The 16,482-nt window shown below is 38.3% G+C and overlaps 1 protein-coding gene across 3 annotated transcripts; it reads left to right on the top strand.

Moving 5' to 3' along the window:
* Positions 1 to 4,864: 4,864 nt before the first annotated feature.
* tfdp1a (transcription factor Dp-1, a) lies at positions 4,865 to 15,636 on the top strand. Of its 3 annotated transcripts, none has more exons than XM_008434811.3 (12): positions 4,865 to 4,986; positions 7,054 to 7,138; positions 8,731 to 8,797; positions 8,996 to 9,111; positions 10,252 to 10,373; positions 11,694 to 11,859; positions 11,965 to 12,111; positions 12,205 to 12,273; positions 12,740 to 12,891; positions 13,839 to 14,005; positions 14,207 to 14,282; positions 14,384 to 15,636. In XM_008434811.3, exons 2-12 carry the CDS (start codon positions 7,127 to 7,129, stop codon positions 14,520 to 14,522), a joined length of 1,233 nt encoding a protein of 410 aa, XP_008433033.1. In that variant the 5' UTR covers positions 4,865 to 4,986; positions 7,054 to 7,126; the 3' UTR covers positions 14,523 to 15,636. The 3 variants fall into 3 exon arrangements, with proteins under 3 accessions (XP_008433033.1, XP_008433039.1, XP_017163933.1); XM_008434817.3 differs by lacking the exon at positions 4,865 to 4,986 and adding an exon at positions 5,892 to 6,235; XM_017308444.2 differs by lacking the exon at positions 4,865 to 4,986 and adding an exon at positions 6,380 to 6,659.
* The last annotated feature ends 846 nt before the right edge of the window (positions 15,637 to 16,482 follow it).

Below are 16,482 nucleotides of genomic sequence, written 5' to 3'. Positions count from 1 at the left end.
ACACTGATGAAAGTCATAGATGAAAGTCACTATTGATGCTTTCCTGGCCTCAGATAAAGGACTTGTCTTTGTACTTGTTCTGTAAAACCTCAATTCTATGTACAAAACAGCTGATCACATTTTTCTTCTCGAATAGGGGTGTAAAAAGTCGGTCCTCGAGGGCTGGCATCCTCCACGTTTTGACCTTTTCATCATGTCAATGTTCTTCTTAGGCCATCTAAGGAGCCATCATTGGACCCAGGTGTGTTAAACTAGGACTTTGGACACCACTGAAAGGGGGATCAAGGAAATACACTAGTCTTATTTAGACCACATTTGTCTCACAGATTCCAGTTTGTTCATGTTAATGATAAACCTTCACAAACCAAAGGTTCAAAGTTTGAACCAATTAAAACAGGGTCATTTCCAAGAGGGGACCTACAAAATGTCCCCTCTTCAATGGTGAGTCCCCTGTTGGTGAGTGTAAAATGACACGCATGTCCCCTGTTGGATAGCTACACATGAACATACACACACACACACACACACACACACACACACACACACACACACACACACACACACACACACACACACACACACACACACACACACACACAATTATGATAAAACAGACACACATATAAATGTTTTCGCTTAGGAAAATTATCAGACCACATCATGGAATGACTTTCCGGTGTATTGCTGAGAATACTAGGCTCTGTTTCTCTACAAAGCCAACTAGACTACAAACAGACACGCAAAGTCCTACCATCTTAAAGCCGTAGAAGACTAGAGAACTTTTAAATGCTATGCTTTTAAACTCAGACGAGACGGACAATGTCATTTTTCAACCAGTACATCAAGGAGAAAACCCCCCAATATTATTACATATGTTTCTGTTCAGAAACATATCTACTATGGACGGATGGATCATGTGATGGATCACTGTTCACTCCATCGTCTGAAAATGGAAAGAGTCAACAGCTTAGTTGGAACAATGTAATGGTATGATAACTAGAAATTGTTTTCTCCAGAAATGGAAGAGTGGCGAGAAGGAAGCCAAAATTTGAAAGAAACTAATGAAACATCCCGCATGGATTTTCACAAGTCATGTAAGGAGATGCAGAAAACATGTGGGAGGGATTTTTTTTTTCTGATGCTAAATTATGCTCTCAAAAGATGCAAGTACTACTAATTCCAAAGAAAAAAGTCAGTCGAACATTATTTATGCATAATTTATACTCTACAATCAGTGGAAACTTATTATTGGAACAATAAGCAAACCCTTCTTTAAAAGTATTTTTATGCATGTTGCCTCTGTTTTCTCTTTTTTATTGATCAACCACCACACATGGCCTCACCTTGTCAAAAATGCATCTTTATTATTTCCAAAAGCATTAACACAAAAACTTAAAAAGAGCATCCACATTAAACACACAGTTTGTACCTGAATTTGATCATTTTTAGCATAAGGTTGGTTGGCTGGTTAACATGTGACGAGTCCTCAAGGACAGACTACACTCCTGCAGAAACACTCATAATCATCTAAAAGTTATGGTATTCCTGCTCAACCACAGTTTTTACTTCAATCATTTGAAAGAGACAAAACAGAAATATGTGAACCAAAAATAGATCTAGAAACCAAAACTAAGAACATGAGCTTCCTCCAAAGCTTTCATTTAATGCGTGGCTTACATTTTATGTTGAATCAATATGTCAAACTGATATAATCACTGTGAATTAAAAAAAGGGTAACACTGTATTTGAAGGGGTGTGCATAAGACTAACATGACACTGTCATAAACACGACATAACATCTGTCATGAAGATGAAGAAGACTTTATGAATGTTTATTACAGTTGTCATGAAGTGTCATTTGGTAAATAATGACACTTTTAATGCAAAGTTGCTCTAGAAGTTGCATTAAAAGTCCATTAAAATGCCAACTTTGCATGATTTTGTAGATAATGCCAATTTAATGCAAAGTCGGCATTTTTAATGGACTTTCAATGCAACTTTTAGAGCAATTTTGTATTAAAAGTGTCATTATTTACTGAATGACACTTCATGACAACTGTCATAAACATTCATAAAGTCTTCTTCATCTTCATGACAGATGTTATGTCATGTTTATGACAGCGTCATGTCAGTCTTATGCACACCCTTCAAATAAAGTGTTACCAAAAAAGGATACAAAATAGCTTTTTTCTTGTTTTGAGGTTTTTATTTTATAATGGATGGCATAATATTATAATATGACCTTTTTAAAGCATGGGTTTGACTAATATATTTTTTCCTTATAGTTAATATTTATCCTGAAAAAGGCATTGGGAGACTAACATTTTGTCAACAATGATAGGAGTCCATGTTATGGATACAAAAGTTACAGAGTACAGCTCATTTTTCAAGGAGTCAAAAATATGAGCTGAGCTGAGCTGACAGGAGGCGCCGCTCGGTTTTATCTCATGCAAAAATGAATCCACCCTGTCACAAGTGTTATGAACACACCACACAGCAGTGTCACTGATACTGTATCTGTGGACATCAGCTTCCTTTTTGCCATCGCTGTCATTTTATAGTGAAAGGAGTGTAAAATAGACAAAGTCATGGACTGTAGTGATATTTTGTACACAGTATCCTTGTCCCTTACAAGCATTGTAACTTTCAAAGGCTTTGAATTATACTTTCTAAATACATTTCTGCTGGCTTTGTCAGTAAAAAATAAGCTATGTTGACTGAGTTTTGTTTAGGGGAAATTGAGGATAACAATATTTGTGTTGCCAGTATTATGAAAAGAATTGTTTTTGTTTTTAATATTGCTTATTTTGAGCTTATGAAACCTGAATTTACTGGCATAACTCACAAACAACAACCCCCAAGGGTCCATCACAGACCCCCGAAGAAACGCTTCATTAAACAAAAACACTACACAAAAGCCACACAGCAGTTGCACTAAACAATGCAAACTTCATACTTGTTTAAGTTATTGCTGAAATGTACAACAAAACAAATACAAAACAAAACGAAATGAAATGAAATAAAAAGAAAATACCAATTTTTAAAAAGGTTATTTTGGAGCAAACCACACTAGAATTAGTTGGTGGTGACTTCTATTGTTTTGGGATGTAATAGCAAAAGTTGAGTCTCATGTTCCTCTACAGTTCTTGTAAAGAACATGTATTAAAATGGCATTAAATGACTGTCATGCTTTAGAGCAGGAGTCCACAATCGGTGGCTTCAGAGCTACACGTGGCTTTTGAGATTCTTAAGTGTAGCTATTAATAAATTGACCAATAATGCAATAAAATGAGCCATGTTGTACATGGTGAAATGGTAAATGGACTGAATGTATGCACAACTTTAGTCATTCCGACATCTAATTCGTATTTGCAAATAAGAGAAATATGTTTCATTCTTTTTATTGCACCTTTCAGTCTGCCTGTTAAAACAAGTTAAACTTTATACATCGTATCGATTTAAATGCATGCAGACAATAAAGTAAAACTAAACAAAACTGCTTTAAAAACTGACTGTGACAAAGCTAAAGGGTCACACTGTGTTTAGATGTAGGTTGTATCAACAACCTTATGATTTCTGTTTTTGTTCAGAGTTACAACCAGACTTTTTGTTCACATTTCTGTGAAAGATTAATACAGAGTAGCACCACCTCATATAGTGAGATTTCAGTTTTTAATCATCTGAAATCTCTGTTTACTTTACCACTTGTTAATGAAGTAATTTACAAAAAAAAAAAACTCCCAAGAGAGGTCAACTGTTTAGTTCAAGTCCACTAATGTGTAATTTAGTCATGGGATAAATCCAGCTGTTCTGTGACGATTAGTACAGAGCACGTTAGCAAACAAACAGACCAAGAAACACAGCAGACAGACCAAGGATAAAGTTTGAGAGAATTTTGTGCAAGGTTAGGATATAAAACAATACTAAAATATTTAGAAATCGTTCAACACACTACTCAACAGTATAGAGAGTGTATTTTGTTCTGTAGGGACAGAGAAACTGGTCAGAGTAGATGAAAACGAGTTACATATAGGGCAATCCAGACAGAAAACCTGCTACAGACTTGCTAATTATAAGTTAATTAGCTGATTAGGGTGCAACATTATATGTTTCCAATATTTCATGTTTTCCCAATATTCAAATTTTTTTAGACACTGAATTATTTTGGGTTTAAATAACGTAAATGTACAAATAATCGTCAAAATGACTTAAGTAATTAATCTATATAACACACAAGTCTCACTTTCTGCATTCTATCTATCTCTCTCTCTCTCTCTCTCTCTCTCTATCTATCTATCTATCTATCTATCTATCTATCTATCTATCTATCTATCTATCTATCTATCTATCTATCTATCTACCTACCTACCTACCTACCTACCTACCTACCTACCTACCTACCTACCTACCTACCTACCTACCTACCTACCTACCTACCTACCTACCTACCTACCTACCTACCTATCTATCTATCTATCTATCTATCTATCTATCTATCTATCTATCTATCTATCTATCTATCTATCTATCTATCTATCTATCTATCTATCTATCTATCTATCTATCTATCTATCTATCTATCTATCTATATCTAAAGATAAGAAAAATGTCCTCTTCTCTTATGTTTTAACTAGAAACTTGATCTAAAATGTACATTTGATTGCCTCTAAAGCGAGCAGTACATTCACTTGAAGGTTTGTTTTGAAGCAGGAAAACACGACAAGCAAAGTGCGGGAAAATGAACAGCATTGTCCCACTCCTGTGCAGCAGATGGCGCCACACGCACCTCTAACGCTGGCTACTCTCCACCAATCCCATGAGTTGTAGCGTGTGGGCAAGGACTTCTTTACTGTTTTGCTTTCGTCTCCTCCACGCTGGCCAATCAGAGCAGGCCGAGGCGAGACACCGCCAAGATCAGATTGTGAGAGGCGCTTCTGTGAGCTGGGCTAGTAACAGAGTGCATTTGCTAACTTGGGAAGTGAACCGGTAAGATCCGTTTACTGACTTATTGGGCGATACTGGCCTTCCGCGGCACAAAGCTCATGCAATTACGCATTAACCGATTGAATGTTTTAAATTTGCATTAAAAACACAGACTCGCAGCTTACAGCGTGAACTTTGAGCTAACTGTAGCATGGATCTGGATGACAGCTGGGAGTTAGCTTGTCCGCTAGCAGCTGGGCTAACAAAGCAGCGGAAATTAGTTTCTCAACTGAGTTAGCAACTAGCTACAATAACCAGCTGGTAATTAACAGACAACTAGTTATTGATATACTTTATGCAGTTATCTATTGTTTTTTTTATTAGAGTCTTCGACTTCTGTAGCAATAATGTCAATAATTGTGTTTGTTTATGTGAAAATAAAAATATTACATTTTAGGGCATATGTGATGTCTTTGCAAAGTTTTGAATTTCCTATTTTAAAATGAAAGTGTTTATAATGTTGAAGCCTTCGCGTTGTTTTTGTAGCTCAGGCAGTCATTACAAGATCTATAACCTTATTTCGTAATTTTAAACAAAGAAATTGTGCTTTGGAAATTTTGCGAAGAAACTATTTGTTTTTAAAAATGCAGTCTGTAAGGCTAATCCAGTATAATCGATTAGTTTTGTTTCTGAGGCATTGGCAGGTAACGCTCAAACTTAGACGTGAATAACAGATTATATTGGCAATCTAAAAACAAATGTATACTTAAGAGTAATATATATTTTGGTAAGTTTTGTTCGCCCTTTCAATTTTGATCTTTTTCATTTGCCTTAACCTGAATAAGTTTATGTTAGACTGAGGCCGCCCAATTCACCTTCAACCCTTATAAATCCTTCTTGATGAACTAGGATGGCTTACTCATTTTTTATTATAGCAGCAGTCCAGAGGGAAAAGAGTTCAAAAGTGTGGGTTTGTCGCTCATTATTTTGTTACTTATGAATAAAAACAGAGTCTTCGGTAGTTAGTCAGCACCGATCGAAAACTACCAGCTGCCATACTTGACCAACAGGCAAATCCTGGCATCCCTTACTGAATTAGCGCCCCCTTAAAAAGCCTGTAATATAAAATAAACCCTCTGGGCAAACACTGTATTATCTGTGAAATATATATCCCTTCGATTTATTTGTAAAACGGATTAAGTATATCGACATTGCCTAGTTTGTTTCCTGTTTAGATGGGATTTAGACCTCCTCTTCCTCCATTCTCAAATGCCAACAACAACAGCCGTCGAAGAGACAAGAGAGTGCACTCGTAAGTGCACAGATTCACCACTTTAACTCTATTTAACGTGGTGAATGTCCATTTATTTTTCACAGTGGCAGCTCTTGTTCGGACGAGGCTGTATTGTGCAGCAGGGGAGCGGGGTTCTCTGAATTTGTTGTGAATCGGCTCAAAGCGTGCAGGAGCTAACTATAGTAGCAGGCTAGCAGCAGCGAGCTGAACCTGACTCGCTGTTAGCAGGGACGGTTAGCTAGCTGCAGTCAACAAAAGATTTCTACATTGCTGTCAACATATGATGTGAAGGCTGCTGCTGTGGCGTGAAGCCCCACTGTCTGTGGCTATATAGCCCTGTCGGTGAAGCCACATCGGTAGTTTTGCGGTGTTGTGATAAAGTTAGCGTGCTTTCGTGACCTGTAGCAGAAGTTGGACGATGCCTCTCCTCCGGACGTGCTCGGTACCTGAAGTAGGCCTTGTGCACTCTTAGCGTAGTAAAAGTTCAGAGCATCTAGGGATGGTCTAATGTGCTTTTCTACATGGGAAATGTATTCAGATGCGTCTCTCAAAGGCTGCCGGGGTTAAAAGTAAAGCAGGTTGATCACATCTTCCGTATGTTTGCCAATATGAAGGAGAAATTGGAGCTAACCATAGAGATGTAGTTAGCTTTCTATAGTGTGCTTCCCAGTCAGCAAATTGTACTGGGCCTTAGTTCACAAATAAGTTCAAATGATCCTTTGAAAACATGCGAATATACATCTGACCTGGGCTTAATTATTTAAATATATTATTATTGAGTAAAACTAGAAATGTTCCAGTCATTGTAATAATTTATTCTTCTTTTTATTTTGCAGGGATCTGAAGATTGAGTGATATAAAGCATTTTTTTTTATCCTGACACAGAACTCCTTTTGGTCCTTTGGGATCATGGCTAAAGATGTAAGTATGTTTGTATGCCATTTAAAGATTATATATATATATATATATATATATATATATATATATATAATCCTTAGTTTAAATTCTGTTCCTCAAGAACAGAATTATGCATTTACATCATTTTTGAGTTGGGGCTAATCTGACCCAATGGCACCAGACCTGAGTCTGATTTAGTTCTTGGACTGGATATCAGGCTGAGGCCACCAATGTAGATGGCATGGTCCAGTGTCATGTTGGTCATATTTTGATGTGATTTTACTGATTATTCACATTTTATTCATTTTCTGCTATAATTTAAACTAATTCATTTACCAAGCATCTTTCAGAAGTTTTTATTTCTGGTTCCCAAGTCAGTGGGAGCTCTCTACCAGTTCCACCCTGATTTCTTTGCTAGTTAATCTCTTCCTAATTATTTTTCATACATGCAAACAAACCATTTAATACCCATGTATTTTAACCTTTGAATATCTTTTTTTTCTTCTTCTTTATAATAAACTGGTAATATAACTTTGCCTGATTATTTGACTTAATTTAAGTCTGGCTTGTTTTATTCTTTGAAAAGTTTTGAATTACAGCTTTCTTCATTTATTTTGATTCTGATGCTTGTTGAGGCTGGATCATTTCTATGAAATATTCAGATTGTGACTCCAAACCAAAATGACTTGGCGATATTATTTACTGGTGTGATGAAACCACCTTTTCTACCTTGGAAAAAATTGAGTATGAAATGACCAAAACCACAAATTTACAAAATAGTGAAATGACCTGCTACCTTTTTTCTTTTTATTGTAAGCAACATAAATAGTAATTATGTTTTCAGTAATGAGTAATTCCTAAAGGGGGAATTCTAAGTTACAAAAAGACATGTAACATTTTATCCTTAGTATCTGACGTTGCATTTCTCTAAACTTTTTCTTGTTTAGGTCAGTTGATGACAACCAAAAATGTATCCATCTACCCAAAGCCAGAATGATGAGATAACATTTAACTTACTAAATCTTTAATTCAGAAAAGTCTGTTTCAGGACAAATGGGACTTGAAAGTGGACTCGGATTCTTAAGCGTTGAGAGAAATTGGTTTGTGTTTTCAGGACGACAATCGGTGTCACAAAGCCCTGATCTCAATCCTGTAAATCTCGAATCGGTAACACCGGTTCTGTTACAAGGAATGGATTCAAATACCAGCAAACTACAGTAAGAAGCCTGTAGAAGGAAACCCAAAACGTTTCATCCAAGTCATACAGCTTAAAGGCAATTCTACTCCATCAAAGACTGATGAACGTACTTTTTTTTTTTTTAATTTAAAGAACATATGAGAAAATTATCTAGTTCATCCTAAGTGACCTAAAAAGGGAAACATTCTTGAGAATGAGACAAAAGGAAAACTTTTACACTTTATGTACATTTCAATTGTAGACATTAAGACTTGCATTCATTTTGCCTTCAATTTTTTGTATACATCAAAATCGGCAAATAAATACAGAGAAATGGGTTTGTGGTTAAAGTGAATAACGAGGCTCACTTAAAGGGAATATGAGTTAGCTGTTGATGGAGCAAAAGTGTAATTTTCTTTTATTTTTATTTTTTTTACAGGCTGGTCTGATTGAAACAAATGCAGAGCTGAAAGTTTTCATCGATCAGAATCTGAGCCCTAGCAAAGGTATACCCTAATATTTGTTTCTCCTTCAGTATTTGAATAAAACTGCATATTCCTGAATCATTTTCTCTAATCCAGTCCCGAAGCATGCACACGTTTCTGTCCAGGTGCATTCGTTGTTGTTTGAAAGTGAACAACAGGGGGCAATGGAGATTCATTCGCCGTTCTCCTCATCGCTGCTCTCCCTTTGTCTCCTCTCAGGTGTTTTGTCCTTGGTTACTGTCCAGCCTACAGCTGCCCCCAAACAGCTTCTACCCAAAACCCTCGGGCCGTCTAATGTGAACGTTGCTGCACACATGCAGCATGTGCCACACATGGTGAGTGCGTGGGTATAAATCTCTGTAAGGCCACCACAATGAACAAATTCCTGCAAAATTTCTCCAGATCTTAAAAAACCCCGAACCAAAACATAGTTTTGCTTCATCTTTTGTAACGTAACTTCCCCCCCCCCCCCCCCCTCATTATCATTGTAACCCCCCCCTCATTATCATTGCGAGGTGACCGGGCGGAGGGGTAGGTGCAGGCAGTTGATCCTAAGCTCATCAACCCTACAGTCAGCAGGATTACACCCATCATCTCATTATGTTGAAGCAATGTATACACAACGGAAATCAGCTTACATATCACCTTAGCGAAGGAATAGATCACCTATCCTCTGGAGGCCTGCTCATGTTGATGGGGATGCACACGTTCACCAAAAGTCCAGAAACGTTTTCCAGAAAAGCAGAAATTGGATGGTCTGATGCCTCGATGTGTAAAAGAGACTCGGGACCAAGTTTATCTGATCGATTCAAACCTTTCAGTCTGAGCAGCTGTAGCTTCTCTACAGCCTGATGTGAACTTCCCCTTGAATTCAATCAGCTGCACCATCATAGTCAAAGGTAGAAATCACAATGATGTAGAATATGAAATCTGAAATATTACTGACCTCATCTGTAATATAAGATCATGAAAAGCTTTGTTTCTCTATGGTTATCAAGTTCTTGTCTTCCAGCGACGTCTTCCATTCTTTTTCTGCTGCTCTATTAATAAAAATAAGTATTTATAGAAATTTGCTTGATGTTAAAGTAGACAGATACTTTATATGCTTTATTAAGCCCATGTGGGAAATTGTTTTGCAACAACAGCAACAACAAAAACAAGCAAATGAGTAAAAATGATTAAAAAAAATAAAAATAAACTTGGTCACATAAAGTAACCTGAACTTGAGTTGCATTCAGTCATTTTAGCTGTTTAAGAAAGCTCATTTCTAATTAAAACCTTTAGCTGTTGTCAGACTGATCCAGAAAATACTACTTCACTGTTTTAATGTAATCTAAACCCTATTATAAATGCATTTCTTTTTTCTTTTTCTAAAGAATATCGGTTACAGAATATTACATTTTCCGATTGCTGCCCCATACGGTCGCCGGTCAGTCTGATTGTTCTCACCGCTTCTTCCGCCCTCTTCTTTGCAGGTGATTGGAACGCCGCAGAGGCCGACGGTATCGAACACGATTCTGGTAAACAGTCCGCACACGCCCAGCTCCCAGTTCCTAACTCAGACCCAGCCCGCTGATGCCTCGCCCTGGTCGTCAGGGTGAGTTGTTGCTGAGCTTTGTGAAGCTTAAATTCAACATAAAGCACCTTGCAAAAGCATACGTACTCCCTGCATTTTAATGGCTTTTTGTTACATTACATGCAAGCAAAACCTGAGGGTATTTTATTGAGATTAAACGGCATTAACCAATGCATAAAATTGCATAATCATGAAGCGGGAGGAAAAGGACCAATGGTAAATGGACTGAACTTATATAGCGCTTTATCCGATCATTTTTGACCACTCAAAGCGCTTTACACTAGAGTCACATTCACCCATTCGCACTCACAAACGCTCACACATTTATACACCGATACGCAGCTCGGTAAGCAATTTAGGGTTAAGTGCCTTGCCCAGGGGCCCATCGACACGTGGCAGGAGGAAGCTGGAATCGAACCTACAACCTTCCGATTGCAAGACGACTACTCTACCCGCAGAGTCACAGTCGCCCATAAAACGCATCTCAAATAAAATGTAAAAGATTTTTGTTTTTATTGAGTCCCTATGAGTTGAATGTATGTTGAAACCCATTTGGTGGAGTAACAGCTGCACATCTGTACAAGCTCACATACATTTTTGCTCGTCTTTGCAAACACCTGACGCTCTTTTGGATCGGACGCAGAACCTCTCCAAGTAGCCATTTTCTAGTGTTTCCATGGATTCTGAATTCGACTTGGATCTGGAAGCATAATTTGATCTAAAAAAGTTCACTGTAGCTCTGGCTGATTGATGTCATTCTCCTAGTTCTAGTTATTTTGCAGACACTTTTTCACTGTGGAGGTAATGCGCTCGAGTTCGTTTTCCCCTAAATGATCTTTAAGCCAATTTTAAACAGGGTTTCTTATTCTTCTTGTATATTTTTTTAAAATTAATGGTCTTTTTCTGTCACGTCTTGGTATGTTTGCAGTTGTGGCAAATTAGTAACATTTTTGGATTGAACAGAGCTATGTTAAATGTTTAGAGCTTGGGATGTTGCTTTTTCTTCCCTAACTCTGCTTTCTCCTTGACCTGCCTGTCATAATTATTTTTTGGTCGTCATGATGCTGTATGTTCCATAATGTTCTTAACAGAAAAGCTGAATTTACACTGAGATTAAATCAGGTGGACTCTATTTAGTACTTATTTAAAAAAAAAAAAAGTATATTATTTTGTTTCTATTTCACACTTATTCAACCTTTATGGGTCTTCCCACATAATGTTTGTGAAACGTGAAAAACTCCAAGGTGTGCGAGTTTTTTTTGTCTTTCCAAGTGAAGAAGTTTGTAACGTGTCGCCATGTTTAGACGTGTAGTGACGGGGCAGGGGGGGCTCTGTCCACAGAAAGCGGGGTAAGAAAGGAGAGAAGAATGGAAAGGGCCTGAGACATTTCTCCATGAAAGTGTGCGAGAAGGTGCAGAAGAAAGGAGTCACCACCTACAATGAAGTGGCAGACGAGCTGGTGGCAGAATTCAGCTCTGCAGACAACCACATGTCGCCTAACGACTCGGTGAGTTTTGGAGTTTTCTCCAAAGCGAGGCGGTGGCAAAATTGATTCAAAATCCGTACTTTGTGGTAATCAATTTTTTTATCCTTTTTTTTTTTTTTATCCCAGCACGTTTATGACCAGAAGAACATACGGCGGCGCGTTTACGACGCGCTCAACGTGCTCATGGCCATGAACATCATCTCCAAAGAGAAGAAGGAAATCAAGTGGATTGGCTTGCCCACCAACTCCGCACAGGAGTGCCAAAACCTGGAGGTACAGAGGAGGAAACTTTTTTCCACCTCGCCATCTCCAAACGTTTTACAACAGCTCCACGTCTCAGCTGCTGCTGTTTGATTTGCTCTTCAGGTGGAGAGACAAAGGCGGCTGGAGAGGATTAAGCAGAAACAATCACAGCTGCAGGAGCTCATACTGCAGGTGAATGGAGCGCTTGTACCAGTGCTGAAGTGGATCGTTCAGGACTGAACTCTCTTTGCTAATACAGTGGCGTAGTAAAACATATTTCATCAATTATTTGTTTTACACACTTGAATGATAACCAGAGTTTATATTGATCCTTTAAAACAATTCTGTGGCATCTGTGGGTCAAAATTCCCCAGGTTTAATGAAAGACTTGATGCAATTTTTATTTTTTTGCCAATACTCGATGACGGTGCAATGGTGGCAGAACCGGTTCTAACTTTAAAATAAATGAAGAAGCTATTCGAGTACGATCTGCAGAACAGAGAGATCTGGGAGGAATATTTTGAAAATGAAGTATATAAGTAAAGTTGGTACTGAATATTTTACAGTGGTGTAAAATGGAAATCATACGTATTTGCCTCACCCCAGACAGGAAAGCATCTGGTAGCTACTTAACAGTTCGTGTTTTGTGTCTCGACAGCAAATAGCTTTCAAGAACCTCGTTAAGAGGAATAAAGAGACAGAGCAGCAAGCAAACAGACCCCCACCTCCAAACTCCATCATCCACCTTCCATTTATCATCGTCAACACCAGCAAGAAGACCGTCATCGACTGCAGCATCTCCAACGACAAGTACGTGATCGCCAGCTCGTTCATGATTTAAGTTTAACTCTGGTAGAAGAGAAACTTTCACACCGACGTGATTCCAGCAACTTTTGAACTCCTCCGAAGTCCACACCAGGAAATTAAATGGCTGAATTGCCTCATTACGCACTCGAACGCTAGAGAATCCTCTCTAAGGCATTAACATTGTGATGGGTCGATATTTTCTCAAACCAAAAATATGAAAGTTTTATTCTTCAAGCTCCAAAATTGACTCGGCTTTGGTGAAATGTTTTTTCGGTCTAGTAAAGTCAACTTCCTGTCTCGGTGCTGAATTACAAATTTGCGTTGAGACAGCAGCATGAGTCATTTGCTGTGAAAAATCTGACTGTTATACAATTTAAAGCCTTGCAAGAAGTTCTGCAGGAAACGTGCAGTTCTCACTTCAGCAGAGGAACGACCAAATGAGTTCAGATGAAAGGTTTGTACCTGAGCAAATCAGAAAGATGATGCATTGATGACCATTTTCAAGTTCCTTTGAAACATATTTTTTTGTGTAATTAGTTTGAAAGTAAGTACAAAGTACTTTAAAGCACGTTGTGTTTAACATTCAGGTAATGCTCATCTTAAGTTCTCCGTTTTAGTTGGTATTTTCCTGGCTCAGTAGGAAGTCACGATGCAATCATAGATCATGTAGCTCATGCACTGATGAGAGATTTAGATGATTTCTCCGATGTTGTAAAGCTTAGATGGTGCAGATTTTGTTGCTTTCTACTTTTGCAGTTTAGGCTGTTCTACACCAAGTTGTTGGAAAGGAGCAATCTGCTATAGCGAATGCTGGATTTTGAAATGTTTGCTGCTGAAGCGAGCTGAACGGCTTCTGTTTCTTTCCGTCTCCAGCGCGGCCTTTTCCCATCCACACCAAAGTGGGAATCCTGACGTTTTACCACGTCTCCCGTTCTGCTCCTTGTCTCCAGGTTCGAGTATTTGTTCAACTTCGACAGCATGTTTGAGATCCACGACGACATCGAGGTGCTAAAGCGCATGGGCATGGCCTGTGGCTTGGAGGTGGGGAAGTGTTCTCCTGAAAACCTGAAAATTGCACGAAGCCTGGTGCCAAAAGCCCTGGAGCCTTACGTTATAGGTAAATGCTTTCAAACTCGTGCCAGTGTCAGAAACAAATGCGGTTAAGATGAAAATGAAATGGAGAAACAGTTCAACTACATTAGGATATCTTTTCATTCATGTCAGGTTATGTAAATCTATTTGGCAGTCGTTTTTAGCGAGTAAATAGTTCAGCAGGAGTCATGTATTCACCGTATTTGTCCAAATAATTTTCTTGAAGAGATGGCAAAAGGCCCCATCAGCAACGTCTACATCACTGGAGGCTCTTCTGCCAATGGAGGTCGTTACACTGCAAGGTAGGAAGCAGATCTTATTACCTAATGGGTTTCCCCCCCCATTCCTCAGTTTATTCAGGTTTGTCTTAATTTTGACCTTAATTTCCGCTTTTACTTCGTAGTGACGGCTGCACTGACGGCACCATGGCGTCCAGCTCAAACGACTCTCACTACAGCGGGTCTCGTGTTGAGACCCCCGTCTCTTACATGGGGGACGACGACGAGGAGGACGAGTACGAGGAAAACGACGACGAAGACTAACCCTCCCACAGCTCGCCACTCCAACGAGCGCAGTCCTTCAAACCACAGTCACCATGGGAATCGAATCCCCCCTTTTTTCGTGTGCGCTTCTTGAAAACCCCCCACCCGTCCCCCGTCCCTGTGTCCCACGCCTGTATTTCTTTCTGGCTTTCTCAGGGCTGTAGATGAATATTGAACAAGCAGAGGCAGCGCTCTGCTCCCGAATCACGTGCACCTGCACCACAGCTCTGGGGGGGGGAGGTGCGATCCAAGGGAACTGTAGGCTTTTTCTTTTTTGGTATTTTTTTTTTTCCTTTTTTTTTTTTTCTTTTTTGTTTTGACTCGGCCACCTGAAGTCTACATACGTCTAATCCTGTTTTTCAATAAGCCATCCCACTATAAAAACACACTGCTGTTGGAGAATGTAAAATGTACCTGTTTAAATAGTTACTCGTTTATTATTTTTGCTATTAACCTATGGCAGACAGACATTATGATCAAAATGTTCCCTAATATGCCTGCGTTAACGTGCTGTTAGTCACCTCGGCGGGTCTTGGAACGGCGTTCCCGGTCGGGACTCCGTCCGACCCGTCGGTACATTTTCGTTTTTGTGTTCTGCACAATGATTTAAGATAGTTTCCCATTGAGATGGGTTGGCTTCCTCCTGTTTTGTAGGCAGCTGCTTTCTGATCCTGTTTGCTAGTTTTGTTTTGTATCTGTTTGTTTTTTTTTTTTTTTTTTTTTTTTTTCTGTTAATTTTTTTTTGTATTCTGGAGTTGAGGAATTTTTCACCGCCGCCCTGTTTGACGCCTCGGTAGTGTTTACAAAAAAAAATGGCAGCAGCGAGGTAAAGACTCATAACCCAGGCTCCTGATAGGTAAATAAGCTTTGTTTGTTAATTAAGTATATAAATCCTACAAAGATTGTAGCTTATAGTATCCTTTAGAGGCCAGTGGTTAAGATAGACCTTTCAAAAATTATTGATGTAACACAATGTGTGGTTGTATAGATCTTTGTGTATTCCCTTCAAAGATCTCCCTTTTAAAACTGAGCAACACATGTACTGACTCTTCCAAATACCTTTTTCTGTAATCTAATATAAGTTTGCAAATTAAAATATAGATTGTTTTAATAAGTTTGCATCAACCGTTTTTGTTGGAAATGGAAACTGAAGTTAAAGACGCATACTGGATCTCACATTTTGCTTTATTTACCTTAAAGGACCAAATATCATTTCTGAGCAAATCGTCAGCTGATTATATCATTTTAACCAATATTAACAATGTATTTTCAAAGCATTTACAAAAAAATATATATGCACAGAAAAGTCGGGCACAAATCAGCCAAAACTGCAAAGCTTCAACTAAAACTTAATGCTCTTCAAATTGCCCTTTTGTCTTTTTCCTTAAAATTCAAGTTTAAAAGGTAGGTAGTGCACACTTGGGTAACGTGCAATATTTCTGCATAACAGCTGTTTAAGAAGGAAAAGTAAAACGGCAGAAAATAAAGCTAATTTGTTTCTGCAAAGCTTCAGATCAGTGGAGAGAATCTGCCTGTGAAAAACCGGCAGCTTTATTATTATAGATTTCTTCTGTTTATGCTTTTTTGTTAGACTATTATGTTTCAAGTCATTAAAAAAAAGGTACGGTAACCTGAATAAATACGGGTCCTTCTCAAGAAATTAACATATTGTAATAAAGTTCATTATTTTCCATAATGTAATGATAAAAATTAAACTGTCATGTTTTAGATTCATTGCACACCAACTGAAATATTTCAGGTATTTTATTGTTTTAATATTGATTTTGGCATACAGCTCATGAAAACCCAAAATCCCTGTCTCAAAAATTAGCATATCAATAAAAGGTTCTCTGATCGAGCAACTAACCTAATCATCTGAATCAACAAAGTAACTCTAAACACCTGCAAAAGATTCCTGAGGCTTTTAAAAACTCCCAGCCTGGTTCATTACTCAAAACCG

The sequence above is a fragment of the Poecilia reticulata genome, chromosome 2, assembly GCF_904066995.2.
Source record: "Poecilia reticulata chromosome 2, P_reticulata-male-v2, whole genome shotgun sequence".
NCBI classification, from domain to species: Eukaryota; Metazoa; Chordata; class Actinopteri; order Cyprinodontiformes; family Poeciliidae; genus Poecilia; species Poecilia reticulata.
This window is presented reverse-complemented; position numbering and strand designations above follow the sequence as displayed.